The 19,158-nt window shown below is 44.3% G+C and overlaps 1 protein-coding gene across 2 annotated transcripts in view; it reads right to left on the minus strand.

The window, feature by feature from the left end:
- Positions 1-386: 386 nt before the first annotated feature.
- LOC308097240 (beta-2-glycoprotein 1-like) overlaps positions 387-19,158 on the minus strand; it is a 36,935-nt gene continuing 18,163 nt past the window's right edge. The window contains exons 3-6 of one of the 2 annotated variants that reach the window (XM_080444912.1): positions 3,876-4,112; positions 3,375-3,540; positions 1,562-1,693; positions 387-954 (exon numbers count right to left, since the gene is read on the minus strand). In XM_080444912.1, coding sequence (XP_080301038.1) covers positions 1,573-1,693; positions 3,375-3,540; positions 3,876-4,112 — 524 coding nt within the window. In that variant the 3' untranslated portion in view covers positions 387-954; positions 1,562-1,572. Of the gene's footprint in view, positions 955-1,561; positions 1,694-1,856; positions 1,974-3,374; positions 3,541-3,875; positions 4,113-19,158 lie in introns of those variants that run through there. The other variant, XR_013934202.1, reaches the window with a different exon arrangement.

The raw sequence follows: 19,158 nt of genomic DNA on the forward strand, positions 1-19,158 counted from the left end.
TCAACCTGGTTTTTACCCCTCAAAGATGTCCGCAGCTACCAAAAGACACTTGTTGACGCCCCCTTCAGGATTTTTGGCACGCTCTATACTCAAGCCAGTTCTCAATCGAAGAAGATGAGGTGGACTTCATATGATTCTCTACCATGAGCCATGGTTAAGTGACATCATTGTTGACATTGAATACCTAACAAATATAGTGCTGGACACTTATAGTGACAGTTTGAGCACTTTACACACAACCTTTTCCCAAATGGGAATGGAAGGACAAATCTTAGTATATTTGGTAAACTGTGTCTAAAAGTTTCATTCATTCGCCCATCCCATAACTAGTGATTTTGTTTTAGGTGAGTAAGGTGACTAACAATAAAAATCACAAAACAACCAAAAACATATCAAAGTTTTATTACATGTTTAGTTTAAAACAACAAATTACTGGCCAGTAACCAAGACGACACTGAAGAGATAATGGAATGTAGTTTTGCATTTGTATATGATGTCCATTTGCAAATTCTATAGTAAAAAGAAAAAAAGGAAGAAAATACATTTTGGATTTCTATCTATCGATCAAAGGGTCATCATCATTTCTTTGTTTGCTTGTTTTGTTGTAGTTCCCATTTCTACGTGGGAGGAGGACTCCCTACAAACACAGCCGTTCACTGAGGTTAGGTTCCAGTGGACGAAGTATGTCGATCATTTCCGAACACGCCTTGTTTCCCTTTCTCCGCACCATGTCGACAAGTTCCCGCGCTTTCTCTGACCTGAGCTTTTCACCTTTAACCGACTCCATCTCTGCTTCATTGATCACGTTCTTTAACAGAAGGTCGTCCAGGAGAAGGTTCATGCTGGCGTCGGAGACTCCTTGAATGAACACGTTCCTTCCAGACCTCAGCTTCTCCCCTGCAGATTTGTCTTCCTGGGTCTTTGTCATGGTCTGAGCTAGAGAAGCACCTTGAACTAAGACAAGATGGGGTATTAATAATAATAATAATCATCATCATCATCATCATGTACTGTATTATAATAGCAAAGGAGAACATATTATATATATGTGTATGTATATATTATATCCACCTTGTATTGAACTGTACTTCCCTGTGCTTTTTTTTTTGCAAACTGCTAGTAAAGTATTCAATCAATCAATCATATTCTGGTTCTATTCCTTCCTTCAAAACATTTTATTGAGACAAACAGCACTCATTTTATCTGTGCCTCAAATACTTCATGTCATGAGCACTAATTAGTACAATCTATACTTAATGAAGTGGCAGAACATACAGTAAATTACTGCCATTGCTGTGTTTGACTTTGTTCGAATTGGAAGATAAAAAAATCATCAACTAGATAGATTGAAACCATGAGCATCGTGTTTGGTTAACCACTTAAACCCCAGCATCCGAATCCTGCGGACACAGGCACAGTCCCCATTAGATGACTATAATGAAAACGAGCAGTAATCCGTGGCTAGAGGACTGGAGTTGTAAATCAATGGATTCAAGATGAAGATGATTCTTCATCTTGATACATCAATATAATCCACTTATGACTGATGAAGATGACTCACAGGCTGTGTGATCAGTCTTGACCGCGGGCCTTCTGTGACTCCGCCTCCACATCAGACAGAGACCAATCAGCAGCAGTAAGAGCAGGAGCACACCTCCTATAGTTCCGCCCACTAGCAGAGGGATTGGAGAGGCTGGAAGGAACAAACAAATAAACAAATAAACAAATAAACAAATAAACAAATAAACAAAAAAAGAAAGAAACAAAAAAAGAAAGAAAGAAAGAAGTATGTGAACAGAGATCTAGTTTTAAGATGTGTGTATTTCCTGAGTATTTTACATAAATTAATCTCTTACTGCTGACTGAAATGCTGAGCAGCTCTGAGCTGATAGAAGTGAAGTTCCGTGTGGAGACGGTGACTTCATAGACACAGCTGCACAGCTGTAGTTGCCCTGGGGTCTATTCCACGAAACCTGGATTAGGGATAAACCGGGTTTAAACCGGGTTTAATCGGCTATCCTGGTTTAAATTATCCAGGAATCGGTTTCACGAAAGCTGAGTTAGCTCGGCAGATTAACTTAGCCAGTAAACCTGGATATGTTTATCCATGATCCTGTTTCACAAAAGAAAATTGAAGCAATCCTGCCTTAGTTACCATGGCAATTTAGCTGTGAAGTTAGCCAGGGGTCTATTCCACGAAACCTGGATTAGGGATAAACCGGGTTTAAACCGGGTTTAATCGGCTATCCTTAAATTATCCAGGAATCGGTTTCACGAAAGCTGAGTTAGCTCGGCAGATTAACTTAGCCAGTAAACCTGGATATGTTTATCCATGATCCTGTTTCACAAAAGAAAATTGAAGCAATCCTGCCTTAGTTACCATGGCAATTTAGCTGTGAAGTTAGCCTGGTCCGTACCAGGCTAACAGCCAAGCTTTATTAATCCAGTGCCTTGTTCTTCAAGTTTTGTGAAATAGCTGTTAGTCCAATGACTCCAATCATAGAGTTTTTCCACACTTATTCAATTCTTATGCGAAAATCGAAGATCTACAAGCCCGAAATGTTTTTGTCTTATGGCGGCCGGGGGTCCCCGGCCCCCCATGGACCCCTGCCCCCGTGGACCCCCGCCCCCGTGGACCCCCGGACCCCCGTATACCCCCGGCCCCCTGTGTACCTCCGGACCCCCGGACCCCCATGGACCTCCGGACCCCCGTGGACCCCCGCCCCTGTGTACCCCCGGCCCCCTGTGTACCTCCGGACCCCCGTGGACCCCCGCCCCCGTGTACCCCCGGCCCCCTGTGTACCTCCGGACCCCCGTGGACCCCCGCCCCCGTGGACCCCCGTATACCCCGGACCTCTGTTGGGGGTCAACGGGGGTCCGGGAGTACACGGGGGGCCGGGTACTCCGGCTCCCCGTTGACCCCCGTGGGGACCCCCGGCCGCCAAAAGGCAAGCTTTTCACTTGTAGATCTTCGATTTTAGAAATTAGAAATTAGAAAATTATTCTGTGTGTAATTATAATTCCAACATTCACTTAAACTCCTTATGTTTAAGCCTAACTGAATGGATTTGTACATAAATTAATTGTATATTTTTGGACAACTTGTGCATTTAATTTGTCTGCAATACTTTGCCACGCTTTCTCCCTGGATCTATATTTATTGCGGCTGTGTTTCCTCTGTTGCTTATTATACATTTTACTTCCTTGTATGATTTCATGAGCTGCTGCAGTGCTGCTTTTCAGCCACAGAGAAGAACGCCGCTCTGGTTTTGGGCTCCATGATTGGTCAAGTTCAAGGATTCTGCTATGGACTTTCATGGTCTTTTATAGGAATATGTGGACAATATGTGCAAATGCACTTAAGAGATGGAGACCATTTTTCATCCGGTCCACAGGTAACCGTGTTGGATCCGTTCAGCGTACGACCGTCCGTACAGCCAGAGAAGGACAGCGAGTCTCCAGGCCTGTAAACAACATCTGATCCATAGATCTTTGTGATCTTTGTGAACTGGTTTGGTCCTTTACATGCAACGTCTGCGACTAAGAACAAAAAGGGGGGGGGGGGAGCAGTGATTTTTTTTGCATTTTCAGAGAATGTTTATTTTAATAATCAAACAATCGATTAGATTGTTAGATCAAATGAATTAATATATACTTTAATCTCCGGTATTAAAGGAAAAATAAATTAAAGGAAAAAGAAAAAGAAAGAAAAGTATTAGAATGAAACACATTTTTTTCCAAGTTTTACAGGGGAAGACAAATCGATGAAATTGTTTCTACATTCATCTTGTTTTGGCAATTATTTGGGGGCCCACTTGCATACACATCCTCACGGGCCACACTACTGGCCTAACCCAGAACCTATAAACACTGACCTGGAACCTTGGCCTCGTCGCCACTAGGGGGCACTGGCAGACACTGTGGCAGCGGAGGCGTCCATGTGCCATCAGCACCACAGGTGGCGCTGTGGGCTACGGTCTGAATGAATCCTGGGCTGCAGGTGAAGGTGACAGAGTCCCCCTCTCTGTACCCTGAAGACCCTGAAGACCCTGCTCTGCTCGGAACACCGTTGGACACCACAGGCTCAGAGCAGAGCTTCACTGCACCAACCTCTGTTATGGAAACACAAGGAGCACAATGTTTGTAGTTGAATGTTATACTGATATTATTCAAATAAAAACGGATTTGTTATGTTTGGGGCTTATGGATGGAAACGAGCTTCTAGCTAAATCTGGCATTTTAACGTCACGTTTCTACAGTATGTATAGAATGTTCATTGAGGTGCAGTGTCTTATTAAGTAAACGCAGATGTGTTTTGAGCGTGTAGATCTATAAGATCTGTGTTCAACCCCCCCCCCCCACACACACACACACACACACTCCTAAAGTCTTACTTAGTTGACAACCCCCGTGTCTTGCACCGAAAAGACTGTAGCAGATCTACAAGCTCACAACACATCTGCATTTACTTAACCCATTACAACCGAGAAAGCCTCCCTGTCATTTTAGGTTTTTGCGTTAGCAATTAGTACATCTGCTATTAAAAATAGTAGATGTACAAGCTCACAGTTCTGCCATTTTTAATGGGTCTTAATGGGTTGAGTGCATTACTCAATGGAAGAGCAGTGGTGTAACGTAACTAAGTACATTTACTCAAGTACTGTACTTAAGTACAATCTTGAGGTATTTTTACTTTACTGGAGTATTTCCAATTTTCAGAACTTTTACTCCACTTACATCTCATATGTTGTACTTTTACTCCACAATTACTTGAAAACTTTAGTTACTTTGTAGATTTCATAAGATACATTACCCACTTCAGCCCTATATACATTTCGGCCATTTGAAAATAGCAGATCTACAAGCTCACAATGCGTTGCGACGCTTGTAGATCTGCTATTTTCAAAAGATTAGTCTACCTTTTACACATTTGAAAACGTGTGCAATGGGACAGTCTGCATAATAACTTTCTAAGTACATTTTGAAACCAATACTTTTGTTCTTTTACTCAAGTAAATTTTGAAATCCGCACTATTTTTTGTATTTCTACATTGCAAGCATCGATACTTTTACTTAAAGGCATACTAGGTAACGTTTTCAACAAAACTAAAGTTAAATTGTATATCTTTTGTGAGTGGCAAAAGTTTCACAACACCCACTCCATGAATTTCACCCCCGGAAGCCTTTTATTTATATATTTTATATTGAACGTGGACTGGGGGGACTTTCCCGGGGAAATGACGTCATCTGGCCGGAAAACGGAGGTGGAAATGCACTGGTTTCCTGTTTGGCCAGGAACTACCGCAACGGTTTCCTGTTTGGCCAGGAACTATCGCGCTAATAACAAAAATGAACCTCACGCTGATTTTAAGAGAATGTAGGATTAGAAGATCGAAAAAGAACAGAAAAAGAAAGCACAGCTCATGGTAACTAATGCTCCACTGGCTAAGAGAAACGATCCGTAGATAGTATAAAACAATTAAAATATCGCTTTTTGAAACGCTTCCGGCTTCCGGTGAAAACGAATGGAATTCTGGGTAATCGAGGACTTCGGAAATTGTATGCAGTGACGGTAGTGACCAGCAGAGGTTGCTAAAAATCGTTAGTTGTGTAACCCTGTTATTATTTTGGGTTAAATAAAAGAGTCATTATTTGAAAAGGTTTGTTACACTTAAATATACTGTGAAAGAGTTATTGTTTCATGTGATTTTGCTATATTGTGACCTTAAGGTTTATTGTTAAAAGAAAGTGTTATATTTACCTATAGTATTGTGTTTAGCTGTAGGTTTATTTTATACTTTTATTTTGATACGCAACTGTGATGTTTTTGGTACTCGACTGTTTCACTTGTCGTAGAAGAAGAAGCAGAGCCAATCAGGGAGTGAAGGAGTAGTCATGTGATGGGAAGTAGAGACAGGAAACAGTACGGAACGGAGAGATCAAAGAGACGAGATGCCGGTGATAAGAAGCGAGTGAATGAATGAAAACATATATAGAAACGTGACAAGCGGTTTTGTGTTGGACAGTCTTATAGTCACGAGTGTGATGACATATCACTAAGAAGACTAAGACTGAACTGTGGAGTGCCAGGATCATTCAGCAAGATTGTGACTGTCGTTCTCAGCAAGTGTTTGTTTAGCAGCTAGCTAGCTAAAGCTAGCTGCGTTCTAGATTGGCCCACAGTGTTAGCATAGCCGGCTAGTTAGCCACAGCTAGCCGGCCTGGTAGCGTTGCTAAACCAGCAAGCAGCTGTTTTCAGAGGAGAGAGCGAGGACCCTGTACATCCAAGAGAAGGATTATAAGGACTTATTCTATCCTACTAAAAGACTGTGGAGCTAAGTTTGGAAACTTTAGACTCGTCGTCGGAGCATCACGTCTGCCTTTGGAACTGTGTGTGGAACTGTTAGAAAAGAACGTCTTACTGTGAGTAATCATTCAGTGCCGGCTTAGGTTATTAAGTAACTACAGTGCACTGAGGTATTTGGTGAAACATTGAATGTGATTCTAAATAGTTATTTGAAGAGTAACTGAGTGTTGGCTTATTCTGTTTACACTAAATAGACTACTGTATTTTCTTTTTGCACTTTATTGCCTTTTTTGATGAAAGACCATTTGTTATTTTACTTTATCCATTCCCCTTTTCCCTAAAACTATATTTCATTACTAAAACCCTTAAAATTCATGTCCAGGTGTCTGTCTAAGTTACTTAAAAAGTTATTACTAAGGTTTTCACTTTAAGAGGTGTAATTAAGGTTTTCAGTTAAAGTGCTATTTGGGATTAATTACTTTAAAACTCAAACTAATAGAATTAAAAAGAACTTGGAACCCTTCTCTATATTTCATGGGGATCAGATGGGCTACATAAATGGAGGCACTGCTGAGATCTATTATGTTTTGAGACAGAAGTCAATTTTAATTCCCAATAAATAGTTTAAAGAAGGAAAAAAGCAAAAGTAGTGCTAACCAGCAGTCAAAACCAAACACAAGATGTTCGCTAACAAGTTAAAGAACTGGTGTCGGGGAGAGGGAGTAGATGAGGCCTATGCACTTCTGACTGTTGTCCCAGAGAAGACAGAAATAGCAGCCATAGAAGACGTCCTACAGACTATAAAGTGCCTTGGAGTTGTCCGTGTGAGGGGCAGGATGTTTAGTGATGCAGGAGATGAGCTCATGGTGCTCTGTGAGTGCAGAGAAAAGGTGAAAGAGGCACCTGTTCCCCCTGAAGTGGTTCCGGTGGAAGGAGCAAAAGCCTGGCCAATCTATACAGTGACAGAGAGCCCAGCAGCTGCTGGAGATGATTTTAGCAGTAAATTGAGTGCTCTGCTTACAGCTGAAGGAAAGTCTATGGGAGACGTGCAGGCTTTGTGCCCAGGGCCAGAGCCAGTCCCCTCCTCTGTTGAGTCCATACTCCGTGCTGTTGGCGACCTGATAGATAAAACAGGAAAGCCACCTCCTGAGAGTGGAGGATACCGGCGCCTGCGTGTGTTCTCAGGTACTGTACCTACTCCAGCCGGGGAAGAGCAGTTCGACCACTGGATGGAGCAGGCCTACTTGATGGTGGAGGAGAGTGATTGTCCACCAAAAGAGAAACGCAGGAGGATAATGGAAAGCTTAAAGGGGCAGGCACTTGAAGTAGTGAAGGCTGTGCGATTACCTGACCCAGATATCACCCCAGACAAATGCTTGGAAGCACTAGAGAGTGCATTTGGACTGGCTGAATCAGGAGATGATTTATATTTCTCTTTCCGTCTGCAGCGCCAACAGCCGGGAGAGAAACTGTCAGAGTTCTTAAGGAGATTAGAGTGCTGTCTGTCCAAAGTCGTACAACGAGGTGGTCTTCCAGCCAGCGGTATGGATAGAGCCAGAGTTGAGCAACTACTTAAAGGGGCAGTAGATGCTGACTTGATGTTAATCCAGTTGCGACTGAGGGAAAAGAAGGACAACCCTCCAACATTCCTTCAACTGCTGCGGGACATCCGCACAGAAGAGGAGTATGAAGCTTCTAAAGCTAAGCTAAACCATTCAGTGCGCACAGTCTATGCCAAACCACAGGCTGAAAGCAAGTCAGAAATACAAACCCTAAGAGCTGAGATTAAAGAAATAAAGTCCATGTTTGCTACACTGGCGACACAAAACCACCCAGTCTCAGAAGAAAGGGTTGAGACACCCGATGTCCCAGTGCAAGACACAGAGATTAGTCAAGACCCTGAAGTAATTGCCCTCAGGAAACAAGTGAGGCATTTAACACAGAAAATGAACTCCAAAACGTTCACTGCAGCTGCGGCCTCATCAACCGTGATGACCGTGGGCAGCACCAGTCCTGCACCCAGTAACCATCCTGCACCCAACACCCCAACCAGACGAGCAACTGACTCAGCTGACTACATCTGTTACCGGTGTGGGGAGAATGGACACATTGCCGGAAAGTGCAGGAATGCTGAGAATCCAAGCAAAGTGATCCAAAAGCTTGTTGGAGCTCTCAAAAAGGCTAAAGCTAATGACTCACAGTCCGCCAGTGCTGAGGCTGAACCTAATATGGACTGCCTAGCCAGGAAGAGTGCATTGGATTTTCACAAGACAACAGACCTACCAGAAGGCTTAATAGGGCCCCCGTCATTGGAGCCACTAAAAGTCAATGGCCACCTGTGTGACGCACTGTTAGACAGTGGTTCACGTGTCAGCATCATCTTCGAGTCCTGGTATAAGCAGCACCTGTCCGATGTCCAGATCCACCCAGTGAGCAGACTGGATATTTGGGGCCTAAGTGACTCTAGCTACCCGTACCTTGGCTATGCAGTGGTCGATATAGAGTTTCCGAAGAAAGTGACAGGAGCTCCGACCACCATGTCAGTCCTGGCTTTGATTTGCCCTGACCCCGCAGGTCCCGACAAGACACCTGTGATCCTGGGGACCAATGCTAAAGCCAGTCTTCCCAAACGACTCGCACAGCTGTGTGAAGACATGTCGGGGACATATATGGCTCAAACAATGGCCGTCCAAAGCACCTGCACAGAGCCCTCAAAATTGCTCCCAGAAGAAAACAATGATGAAGTGGGATGTGTAAAGTGGCAGGGCCCTGGTCCTTTGAGAATACCTGCTGGACGCAGCTGTCAAGTCATTTGTATAGTTGAAACAAATGAGCCACTACCGGATGAAATCCTGATGGTCGAAGCCTTCTCCGCAAGCCCCCTTCCTGCAGGTGTGCTGTTGCAGCCCATAGTCATTCCAAGCCATGCAGTTGATGTTAACAAGTTCACTGTAATCCTCCAGAATGAATCCCTCAAAGACACAACCATACCCGTGGGGTCCATTGTCGGCTGCCTGTGTACCACTGATGTAGTCACAGCAATGTCAAAGCAACAGCCAGACTCTGAAGAGTTTGACATCAGTCTGCTCAACTTTGGGGACTCACCTGCTCCCGAAGAGTGGAAAGCAAGACTGAGACAGAAACTGTCTGAGAGAGCAGAAGTATTCTCCCTACATGAACTAGATGTGGGGCTAGCAAAAGATGTGGAGCACACTATTCGCCTGGCAGATGCGCGACCTTTCCGCGAGCTATTGGCTGCAGGCATCATCAAGGAATCCAGAAGTCCATACGCTTCCCCGATAGTGGTGGTCAGGAAGAAAACTGGAGCAGTACGGATGTGCATAGACTACCGCACACTCAATAGCCGCACGATCCCTGATCAGTACACCACTCCCCGGATCGACGAGGCGCTGGACTGCCTAACCGGCAGCAAGTGGTTCTCTGTCTTAGACTTAAGGAGTGGCTACTACCAAATCGCCATGAAGGAGGAGGACCAAGAAAAAACGGCCTTCATATGTCCTCTGGGCTTTTATGAGTTCGAGAGAATGCCTCAAGGGATCACTGGAGCACCTGCGACTTTCCAAAGATTAATGGAAAAGGCAGTCGGAGATATGAACCTCCTCCAAGTGCTTGTTTATCTGGATGACCTGATTATCTTTGGAAAGACATTGGAAGAACATGAGTCAAGGCTCATAAAAGTCCTGGACCGGCTCAGAGAGGTCGGGCTCAAGATTTCCCTTGACAAATGCATCTTCTGTCAGACCAGGGTCAAGTATGTGGGTCATATCGTGTCAGCTGATGGTGTCGCTACCGATCCCAGCAAGGTCGAGGCTGTTACCACCTGGCCCAGACCCATAAACCTAAAGACTCTAAGATCATATTTGGGTTTCTGTGGATATTATCGCAGATTTATTCACAACTACTCAGCCATTGTCCGTCCCCTAACTGAGCTAACCAAGGGATACGCTCCCACGCAGAAGGGAAGGAAGCCAAAGAAGGGGAAAAGTGAAGTCTACCTGGATGAGCGTGAACCATTCGGAGAGAGGTGGGATCAAGCGTGCACAGAAGCATTTGAAAAGATCAAAGACTGTCTCACCAATGCTCCAGTTCTGGCTTTCGCTGACCCCAGCAAGCCCTACGTGTTGCATGTGGATGCCAGTCTCGCAGGACTTGGTGCAGTTCTATATCAAGACTACCCAGAAGGTCTAAGGCCAGTGGCTTTCGCCAGCCGAAAACTGAGCCCTTCAGAAAGAAATTACCCCATACATCAGTTAGAGTTCTTGTCTCTCAAGTGGGCCATTGTGGAGAAGTTCCACGACTATCTATATGGAGCCCGTTTCACAGTACGCACTGACAACAATCTGCTGACCTACGTCCTTACCTCGGCCAAGCGCAATGCCCATGGACATCGTTGGCTGTCGGATTTGTCAGTCTACAGCTTTGACGTCATCTACCGACCTGGCAGAAACAACATTGATGCTGATCTGTTGTCAAGACTGGCGCCAAGAGAAGATGCAGACTGGAAAAGTATATCCGAGTCCGGCGTCAAGTCCATATGCCAGCAGGTTGGTGTCCTTGGATCCCCTCAAGCCTCTCCCAGATATGTAGAACAACTTGGAGCATCCCCTGAGTGTGTGCCAGATGTGTATGCCTTCCCTATGCGGGTGCAGCTGAACACATTAGGCCAGTTGTCCAGACAGGAGTTGATCCTGGCTCAAGGCCAAGATCCAGTAATAGGACTGACCATCCATGCAGTGAAGCAAGGGAAGTGGACAGATGATGTAGAGTCTAATCCTGATGTCTCAGCCATGAAAAGACAAATGGGGAAGTTGGTCATGGAGGATGGATTACTGCACCGTTTGAGCCAAAGACAGTCTGGAGAACAGAGTCATCAGCTCGTGCTGCCAGCTGAGTTCAGATCAGTAGTGTTGAAGTCCCTTCATGATGACCTTGGTCACTTGGGAGCTGAAAGAACTACCGACATGATAAGAAGCCGGTTCTACTGGCCAAAGATGGCTGCCAGTGTCGAGCAGTATGTCAAAAACTGCGGAGAGTGCATTCTGAGGAAAGCCCCTGCACACAAAGCTGCTCCCCTACATCAAATAGTCAGTAATGGACCCATGCACCTCGTGTGTATCGACTTCCTTTCAATGGAGCCAGATTCAAAAGGAATCAGCAATGTGTTGGTCATAACTGACCATTTCACGAGGTACGCCCAAGCCTTCCCTACCAAGAACCAAAAGGCTCTCACAGTCGCCAAGATCCTTGTTGAAAAGTACTTTGTTCATTATGGGCTACCCACTAGAATCCATTCTGACCAAGGACGTGACTTTGAGTCCCGATTGATCAAAGAACTCCTGAAGATAATGGGCATAAGAAAGTCCCGAACGACCCCCTATCACCCCCAGGGTGATCCCCAGCCGGAACGGTTCAATCGGACCTTATTGTCCATGCTGGGCACATTGAACCAGGAAAAGAAAAGACAGTGGAGTCAACATGTTGTACATCTAGTGCATGCGTACAACAGCACCACAAATGATGCCACAGGATACGCCCCTTACTTCCTTATGTTCGGGAGAGAAGCCAGACTCCCCGTTGATGTGTGCTTCGGCACCCAGCCTGATGATAAAGGAGAACGTCAACACTCATCCTATGTCACCAAGCTAAAGCAAGATTTGCAGAAGGCTTATCAGTTGGCCGAAGAAGCCTCGAACAAGTCCCACCTCCGCAACAAAAAGGCATATGACAAGAGAGTGAGGTGTCAAAACCTAGAGCCTGGTGACCGTGTGTTGCTCAAGAACCTAGCCTTTACTGGGAAACACAAGCTCCAGAATCGCTGGTGTGAAATTCCCTATGTGGTCACAGAGAAAATGCCAAACCTACCTGTCTACAAGTTGAAACCTGAGAACGGGAAGGGCAAGTTGAAAACCCTGCACCGAGATCATCTCTTGCCCGTAGGAGAGCTGGTGCGGATGCCAGTGTTGGACAAAGATGAAGATTTGCCCTCCAGACCTAGAACTCGAGCTCAAGTTCGGAGTAAGAGCAAAGCCTCTGATCACATAGTGCAACAAGAATGTGAATCAACCTCAGAGTCGGAGTCTGACCTGGAGTATCCTCTGCGGAGGCCCTACCGTACTTACCTGGAAGAGATCTGGCCCCGACAGGAAAAAACTGATTCTACATGTCGCAGCCAGAGTGAAGTCCAGATGGAAGCAAGTGAAGTCCAGATGGAAGCAAGTGACAGTCCTTCAGAGTCAGCAAGTGACAGTTCTTCAGAGCCCCCTACAATGAGGGACAATACCCCTCATACTATCTCAGACACCGAATCAGAGCCAGAGTCCCCTACAATGAGAGACAATACCCCTCATAATATCCCAGACACCGAATCAGAGCCTGAACCAGTTTCAAGTGATCAGGATGATAGAAGGCAGTCTAGTAGCACTAAAATAGGAGTCCCTCCTAAACGAACTAGGCCCAAAAGATCACTTAAACCAGTTATGAGATTAACCTATGACAAGCCTGGTAGGGCCAGTGAAGAACCCCTTACTATTGTTCATGGGGGGGTTGTGATTAAGATTGGGAAGAGTTAAAGTAAGCTTGCTTACATGCCAACCTTTCAGTTATGCCCAATTGATTGAGTCTGATGAGGACATCAGACATTTAAAAGGGGGAGGATGTAACCCTGTTATTATTTTGGGTTAAATAAAAGAGTCATTATTTGAAAAGGTTTGTTACACTTAAATATACTGTGAAAGAGTTATTGTTTCATGTGATTTTGCTATATTGTGACCTTAAGGTTTATTGTTAAAAGAAAGTGTTATATTTACCTATAGTATTGTGTTTAGCTGTAGGTTTATTTTATACTTTTATTTTGATACGCAACTGTGATGTTTTTGGTACTCGACTGTTTCACTTGTCGTAGAAGAAGAAGCAGAGCCAATCAGGGAGTGAAGGAGTAGTCATGTGATGGGAAGTAGAGACAGGAAACAGTACGGAACGGAGAGATCAAAGAGACGAGATGCCGGTGATAAGAAGCGAGTGAATGAATGAAAACATATATAGAAACGTGACAAGCGGTTTTGTGTTGGACAGTCTTATAGTCACGAGTGTGATGACATATCACTAAGAAGACTAAGACTGAACTGTGGAGTGCCAGGATCATTCAGCAAGATTGTGACTGTCGTTCTCAGCAAGTGTTTGTTTAGCAGCTAGCTAGCTAAAGCTAGCTGCGTTCTAGATTGGCCCACAGTGTTAGCATAGCCGGCTAGTTAGCCACAGCTAGCCGGCCTGGTAGCGTTGCTAAACCAGCAAGCAGCTGTTTTCAGAGGAGAGAGCGAGGACCCTGTACATCCAAGAGAAGGATTATAAGGACTTATTCTATCCTACTAAAAGACTGTGGAGCTAAGTTTGGAAACTTTAGACTCGTCGTCGGAGCATCACGTCTGCCTTTGGAACTGTGTGTGGAACTGTTAGAAAAGAACGTCTTACTGTGAGTAATCATTCAGTGCGCGAGGACGCCATCTTCTGGACACGACGGTGAACAGGCCTGCAACGTGGGTTGGGTTTTGTTTGTTTTCATTTAGATGCCGGCTTAGGTTATTAAGTAACTACAGTGCACTGAGGTATTTGGTGAAACATTGAATGTGATTCTAAATAGTTATTTGAAGAGTAACTGAGTGTTGGCTTATTCTGTTTACACTAAATAGACTACTGTATTTTCTTTTTGCACTTTATTGCCTTTTTTGATGAAAGACCATTTGTTATTTTACTTTATCCATTCCCCTTTTCCCTAAAACTATATTTCATTACTAAAACCCTTAAAATTCATGTCCAGGTGTCTGTCTAAGTTACTTAAAAAGTTATTACTAAGGTTTTCACTTTAAGAGGTGTAATTAAGGTTTTCAGTTAAAGTGCTATTTGGGATTAATTACTTTAAAACTCAAACTAATAGAATTAAATAGAACTTGGAACCCTTCTCTATATTTCATGGGGATCAGATGGGCTACAGTTGTGAATTTGCATTGTACAACTTTAAGTAACAAATGTGAGTAGTTTTTCCACCACTGTGGAAGAGTAGGGAGACCACCTCCAACCACTGCACATGTATATGGAATACTGTCAAAGTGTAACATACTCTGTACGATACAGATTGCTTACTGTCAAAACGTTAGCGGTTATCTTTTAAAATAAAACAGTATTGCATCGTGGCTATACGAGCTGTGCGACCTCCTTTTAAACAATACAGATTGCTTAAATCAGAATGCAGCTTTACGCGGTGCATCGTTCAGCTGCATTACATCATAAACATTTCCACTCAAAGAAAACATTCACACCCAGTTCTAGACCAGTGGGATATCTGAAAAATGTGATTGTTAGAGGCATTGTGGGGTAAAAGTGGGGTGCTGAATCTGAAAAACATGGTACCCAAGCCAAATTTTAAGTTTTTAACCTTCTAATTTGCATAACAAAATGGCTTCCAATTCTGCACTATTTCTTCAATAACTCTAACAAAGCAAGCAAAACTGACAAATGCAGTGTCTATTTCTATGTTCTGAGGGTCGGACAATGTGTGTAAGGTATTTTTTATGTAATTAGTGGAAAGCTTACTCCTAAATATGCAAATTAGAGGCCACCATTACAGAAAACGGTTTAGTACTCAAACGGGTCCATACGCATCCCCCTTATTTTATTGTATTTTCTACTTATCTGTATTTTTGCCATCCTTAGGACATCTAAAATACTGCTTTAGATGATTGCATGTAAACATCCTGGGAAAAGTATACATTTGGTCCCTGATGACCAAAAATATCAATGAGTGACATTCCATACATAGACTATCATGGGGATTTCTGCCTTGTACAACTCATCCCCAGAATGAGTTAAAGCCACAGAACTGGTACTGACATCTGGGTCTGGTCCCCTTGAACACGGGGATGTGAGAAACAAGACGGTGAGTGGTTCCTGGGCCGGGTTATAGGAGGCGGAAGTCCCCTAAAAATATGACTTATATCAATACATCAATGAGGGCTTTGGTTTGGGGATGACATCACTTTCAAGATTAGCCTGCTCCTGACCAGGCTAACTTCACAGCTAAATTGCCATGGTAACTAAGGTAGGCTTGCTTCAATTCTCTTTCGTGGAATCGGGTCATGGCTAAACGTAGCCAGGGGTCTATTCCACGAAACCTGGATTAGGGATAAACCGGGTTTAAACCGGGTTTAATCGGCTATCCTGGCTTAAATTATCCAGGAATCGGTTTCACGAAAGCTGAGTTAGCTCGGCAGATTAACTTAGCCAGTAAACCTGGATATGTTTATCCATGATCCTGTTTCACAAAAGAAAATTTAAGCAATCCTGCCTTAGTTACCATGGCAATTTAGCTGTGAAGTTAGCCAGGGGTCTATTCCACGAAACCTGGATTAGGGATAAACCGGGTTTAAACCGGGTTTAATCGGCTATCCTGGCTTAAATTATCCAGGAATCGGGCGTGGGAGGCCGCAACGGGATGTGCGGGGGGGTGACGGGGTGACGGGAACAAATAAACAAATAAACAAATAAACAAAAAAAGAAAGAAACAAAAAAGAAAGAAAGAAAGAAGTATGTGAACAGAGATCTAGTTTTAAGATGTGTGTATTTCCTGAGTATTTTACATAAATTAATCTCTTACTGCTGACTGAAATGCTGAGCAGCTCTGAGCTGATAGAAGTGAAGTTCCGTGTGGAGACGGTGACTTCATAGACACAGCTGCACAGCTGTAGTTGCCCTGGGGTCTATTCCACGAAACCTGGATTAGGGATAAACCGGGTTTAAACCGGGTTTAATCGGCTATCCTGGTTTAAATTATCCAGGAATCGGTTTCACGAAAGCTGAGTTAGCTCGGCAGATTAACTTAGCCAGTAAACCTGGATATGTTTATCCATGATCCTGTTTCACAAAAGAAAATTGAAGCAATCCTGCCTTAGTTACCATGGCAATTTAGCTGTGAAGTTAGCCAGGGGTCTATTCCACGAAACCTGGATTAGGGATAAACCGGGTTTAAACCGGGTTTAATCGGCTATCCTTAAATTATCCAGGAATCGGTTTCACGAAAGCTGAGTTAGCTCGGCAGATTAACTTAGCCAGTAAACCTGGATATGTTTATCCATGATCCTGTTTCACAAAAGAAAATTGAAGCAATCCTGCCTTAGTTACCATGGCAATTTAGCTGTGAAGTTAGCCTGGTCCGGACCAGGCTAACAGCCAAGCTTTATTAATCCAGTGCCTTGTTCTTCAAGTTTTGTGAAATAGCTGTTAGTCCAATGACTCCTAGCCTCGATCTCCAGGCTTTTATTGCTTAGTTTTGCTAAAAAATAAAAGCCTGGCCCAACTATAGCCTGTACTGGGTATGAGGAAGTGTTTCATTTCCCAACCAACCAGAGTGCAGTGGGCGTCGCTCGTAATGTTGTGTTAACGGGGCGGGGGTTGACGGACAGATCGGTGAACCAATGGGATCAGGCGCCGTCTCTCGCCGGCTCTATACACACGCCCCTTTATACACGAAATCAGGAGGGTTGCAGCAGGCTAAATGACTCCAATCATAGAGTTTTTCCACACTTATTCAATTCTTATGCGAAAATCGAAGATCTACAAGCCCGAAATGTTTTTGTCTTATGGCGGCCGGGGGTCCCCGGCCCCCCATGGACCCCTGCCCCCGTGGACCCCCGCCCCCGTGGACCCCCGGACCCCCGGCCCCCTGTGTACCTCCGGACCCCCGTGGACCCCCGGATCCCCATGGACCTCCGGACCCCCGTGGACCCCCGCCCCCGTGTACCCCCGGCCCCCTGTGTACCTCCGGACCCCCGTGGACCCCCGCCCCCGTGTACCCCCGGCCCCCTGTGTACCTCCGGACCCCCGTGGACCCCCGCCCCCGTGGACCCCCGGACCCCCGTATACCCCGGACCTCTGTTGGGGGTCAACGGGGGTCCGGGAGTACACGGGGGGCCGGGTACTCCGGCTCCCCGTTGACCCCCGTGGACCGGGGACCCCCGGCCGCCAAAAGGCAAGCTTTTCACTTGTAGATCTTCGATTTTAGAAATTAGAAATTAGAAAATTATTCTGTGTGTAATTATAATTCCAACATTCACTTAAACTCCTTATGTTTAAGCCTAACTGAATTATATATTTATGGATTTGTACATAAATTAAAATTGCATATTTTTGGACAACTTGTGCATTTAATTTGTCTGCAATACTTTGCCACGCTTTCTCCCTGGATCTATATTTATTGCGGCTGTGTTTCCTCTCTTGCTTATTATACATTTTACTTCCTTGTATGATTTCATGAGCTGCTGCAGTGCTGCTGTTCAGCCACAGAGAAGAACGCCGCTCTGGTTTTGGGCTCCATGATTGGTCAAGTTCAAGGATTCTGCTATCGACTTTCATGGTCTTTTATAGGAATATGTGAACTCACATTCAGCCTGGTTTAACGATCCTGGCTCGACAAACCTCTCCTTCTCAGCCCGGCTTGGCGTTCGTGGAACTGAATAAACCCGGCTGAACAGCGCAGGCTTGTCAAACCTGGATTTGCCTTTCAAACCAGGATAATGTAATTCCGCTTTCGTGGAATAGACCCCAGGGTGAACTGGCTAAACTAATCTTCAAGATAATTCAGCTTCCATGAAACCGATTCATCCCTAATCCTGGCTAAATTAAGCCAGGATAGGTGTTAAATCCAGGCTTTAGCTCTAATTCACCTTTCGTGGAATAGGGCCCTGGCTAAGTTTAGCCATGACCCGATTCCACGAAAGGCAACAGCCAAGCTTACTTAATCCAGTGCCTTGTTCTACAAGTTTTTCCACAGTTAATTCAACACGTGTGTTTGTATATGGACTAATTTTAATGACCCTGCATTCAAATAAAATTTAATAAATACAATAAGATATAATCAAATTAATTATATTACTGAAATAGTGTGTGACCATGAATCATAATTGTTTCACAATGACTCATGTGATATGTCACTGTCACTCTGTTAACACTATAGTTCATATTGTTGTTAGATGTTTGATAATATATAAACTTTTTTTTTAAATGTTATAAAAAATGTCTGACACATACATAATATATATATATATATAAATTATTAGTTACGGGTTTAAAGGAGCCTCTTTGTAAGTCAATGAGGAGCATATTTTAAATTATCAATTTCTAGTCAATGGAGAAATTATTTTTCATTTCTTGTCCACCTTTGGAGTTACATCATGATGGCAAGGTAACTACACAACCCAAACCTCAACCAAAGTGGTCTTGCAAATGTGGGGTTATTGCGTGTGTGTGTCCCGGTCGCGTTTCCTTTCTTGCTTAAATACATTTTACTTCCTTGTATGATTTCATGAGCTGCTGCAGTGCTACTATTCAGCCACAGAGAAGAACGCCGCTCTGGTTTTGGACTCCATGATTGGTCAAGTTCAAGGATTCTGCTATCGACTTTCATGGTCTTTTACAGGAATACGTGAAGCCTGGCTTCATTATCCTGGCTCGACACAGCCTGGCTTGACAAGGCCTAGCTTGACAAAGTTGCTCCTTTTCAGCCTGGCTTGGCGTTCATGGAACGGAATAAACCAGGCTATACGGACCGACTTTGTCAAGCCTGGATTTGACTTAAGGCCAGGCTTATTTAATTCACCTTTCGTGGAATAGGGCCCAGACTTTGTCAAACCTGGATTTGACTTAAATCCAGGCTTATTTAATTCTCCTTTTGTGTAATAGGCCCCTGGTCGAAGCTCGAGGCTTGAGCCACACATTTTCTTCACCTTAATCTCTCTTGCTTCATCCACATGCTTCACCCGTGGACCACAGCCATAGAGGCGACA

Source organism: Gymnoscopelus braueri, assembly GCF_963280865.1.
Source record: "Gymnoscopelus braueri genome assembly, chromosome: 12".
NCBI lineage: Eukaryota > Metazoa > Chordata > Actinopteri > Myctophiformes > Myctophidae > Gymnoscopelus > Gymnoscopelus braueri.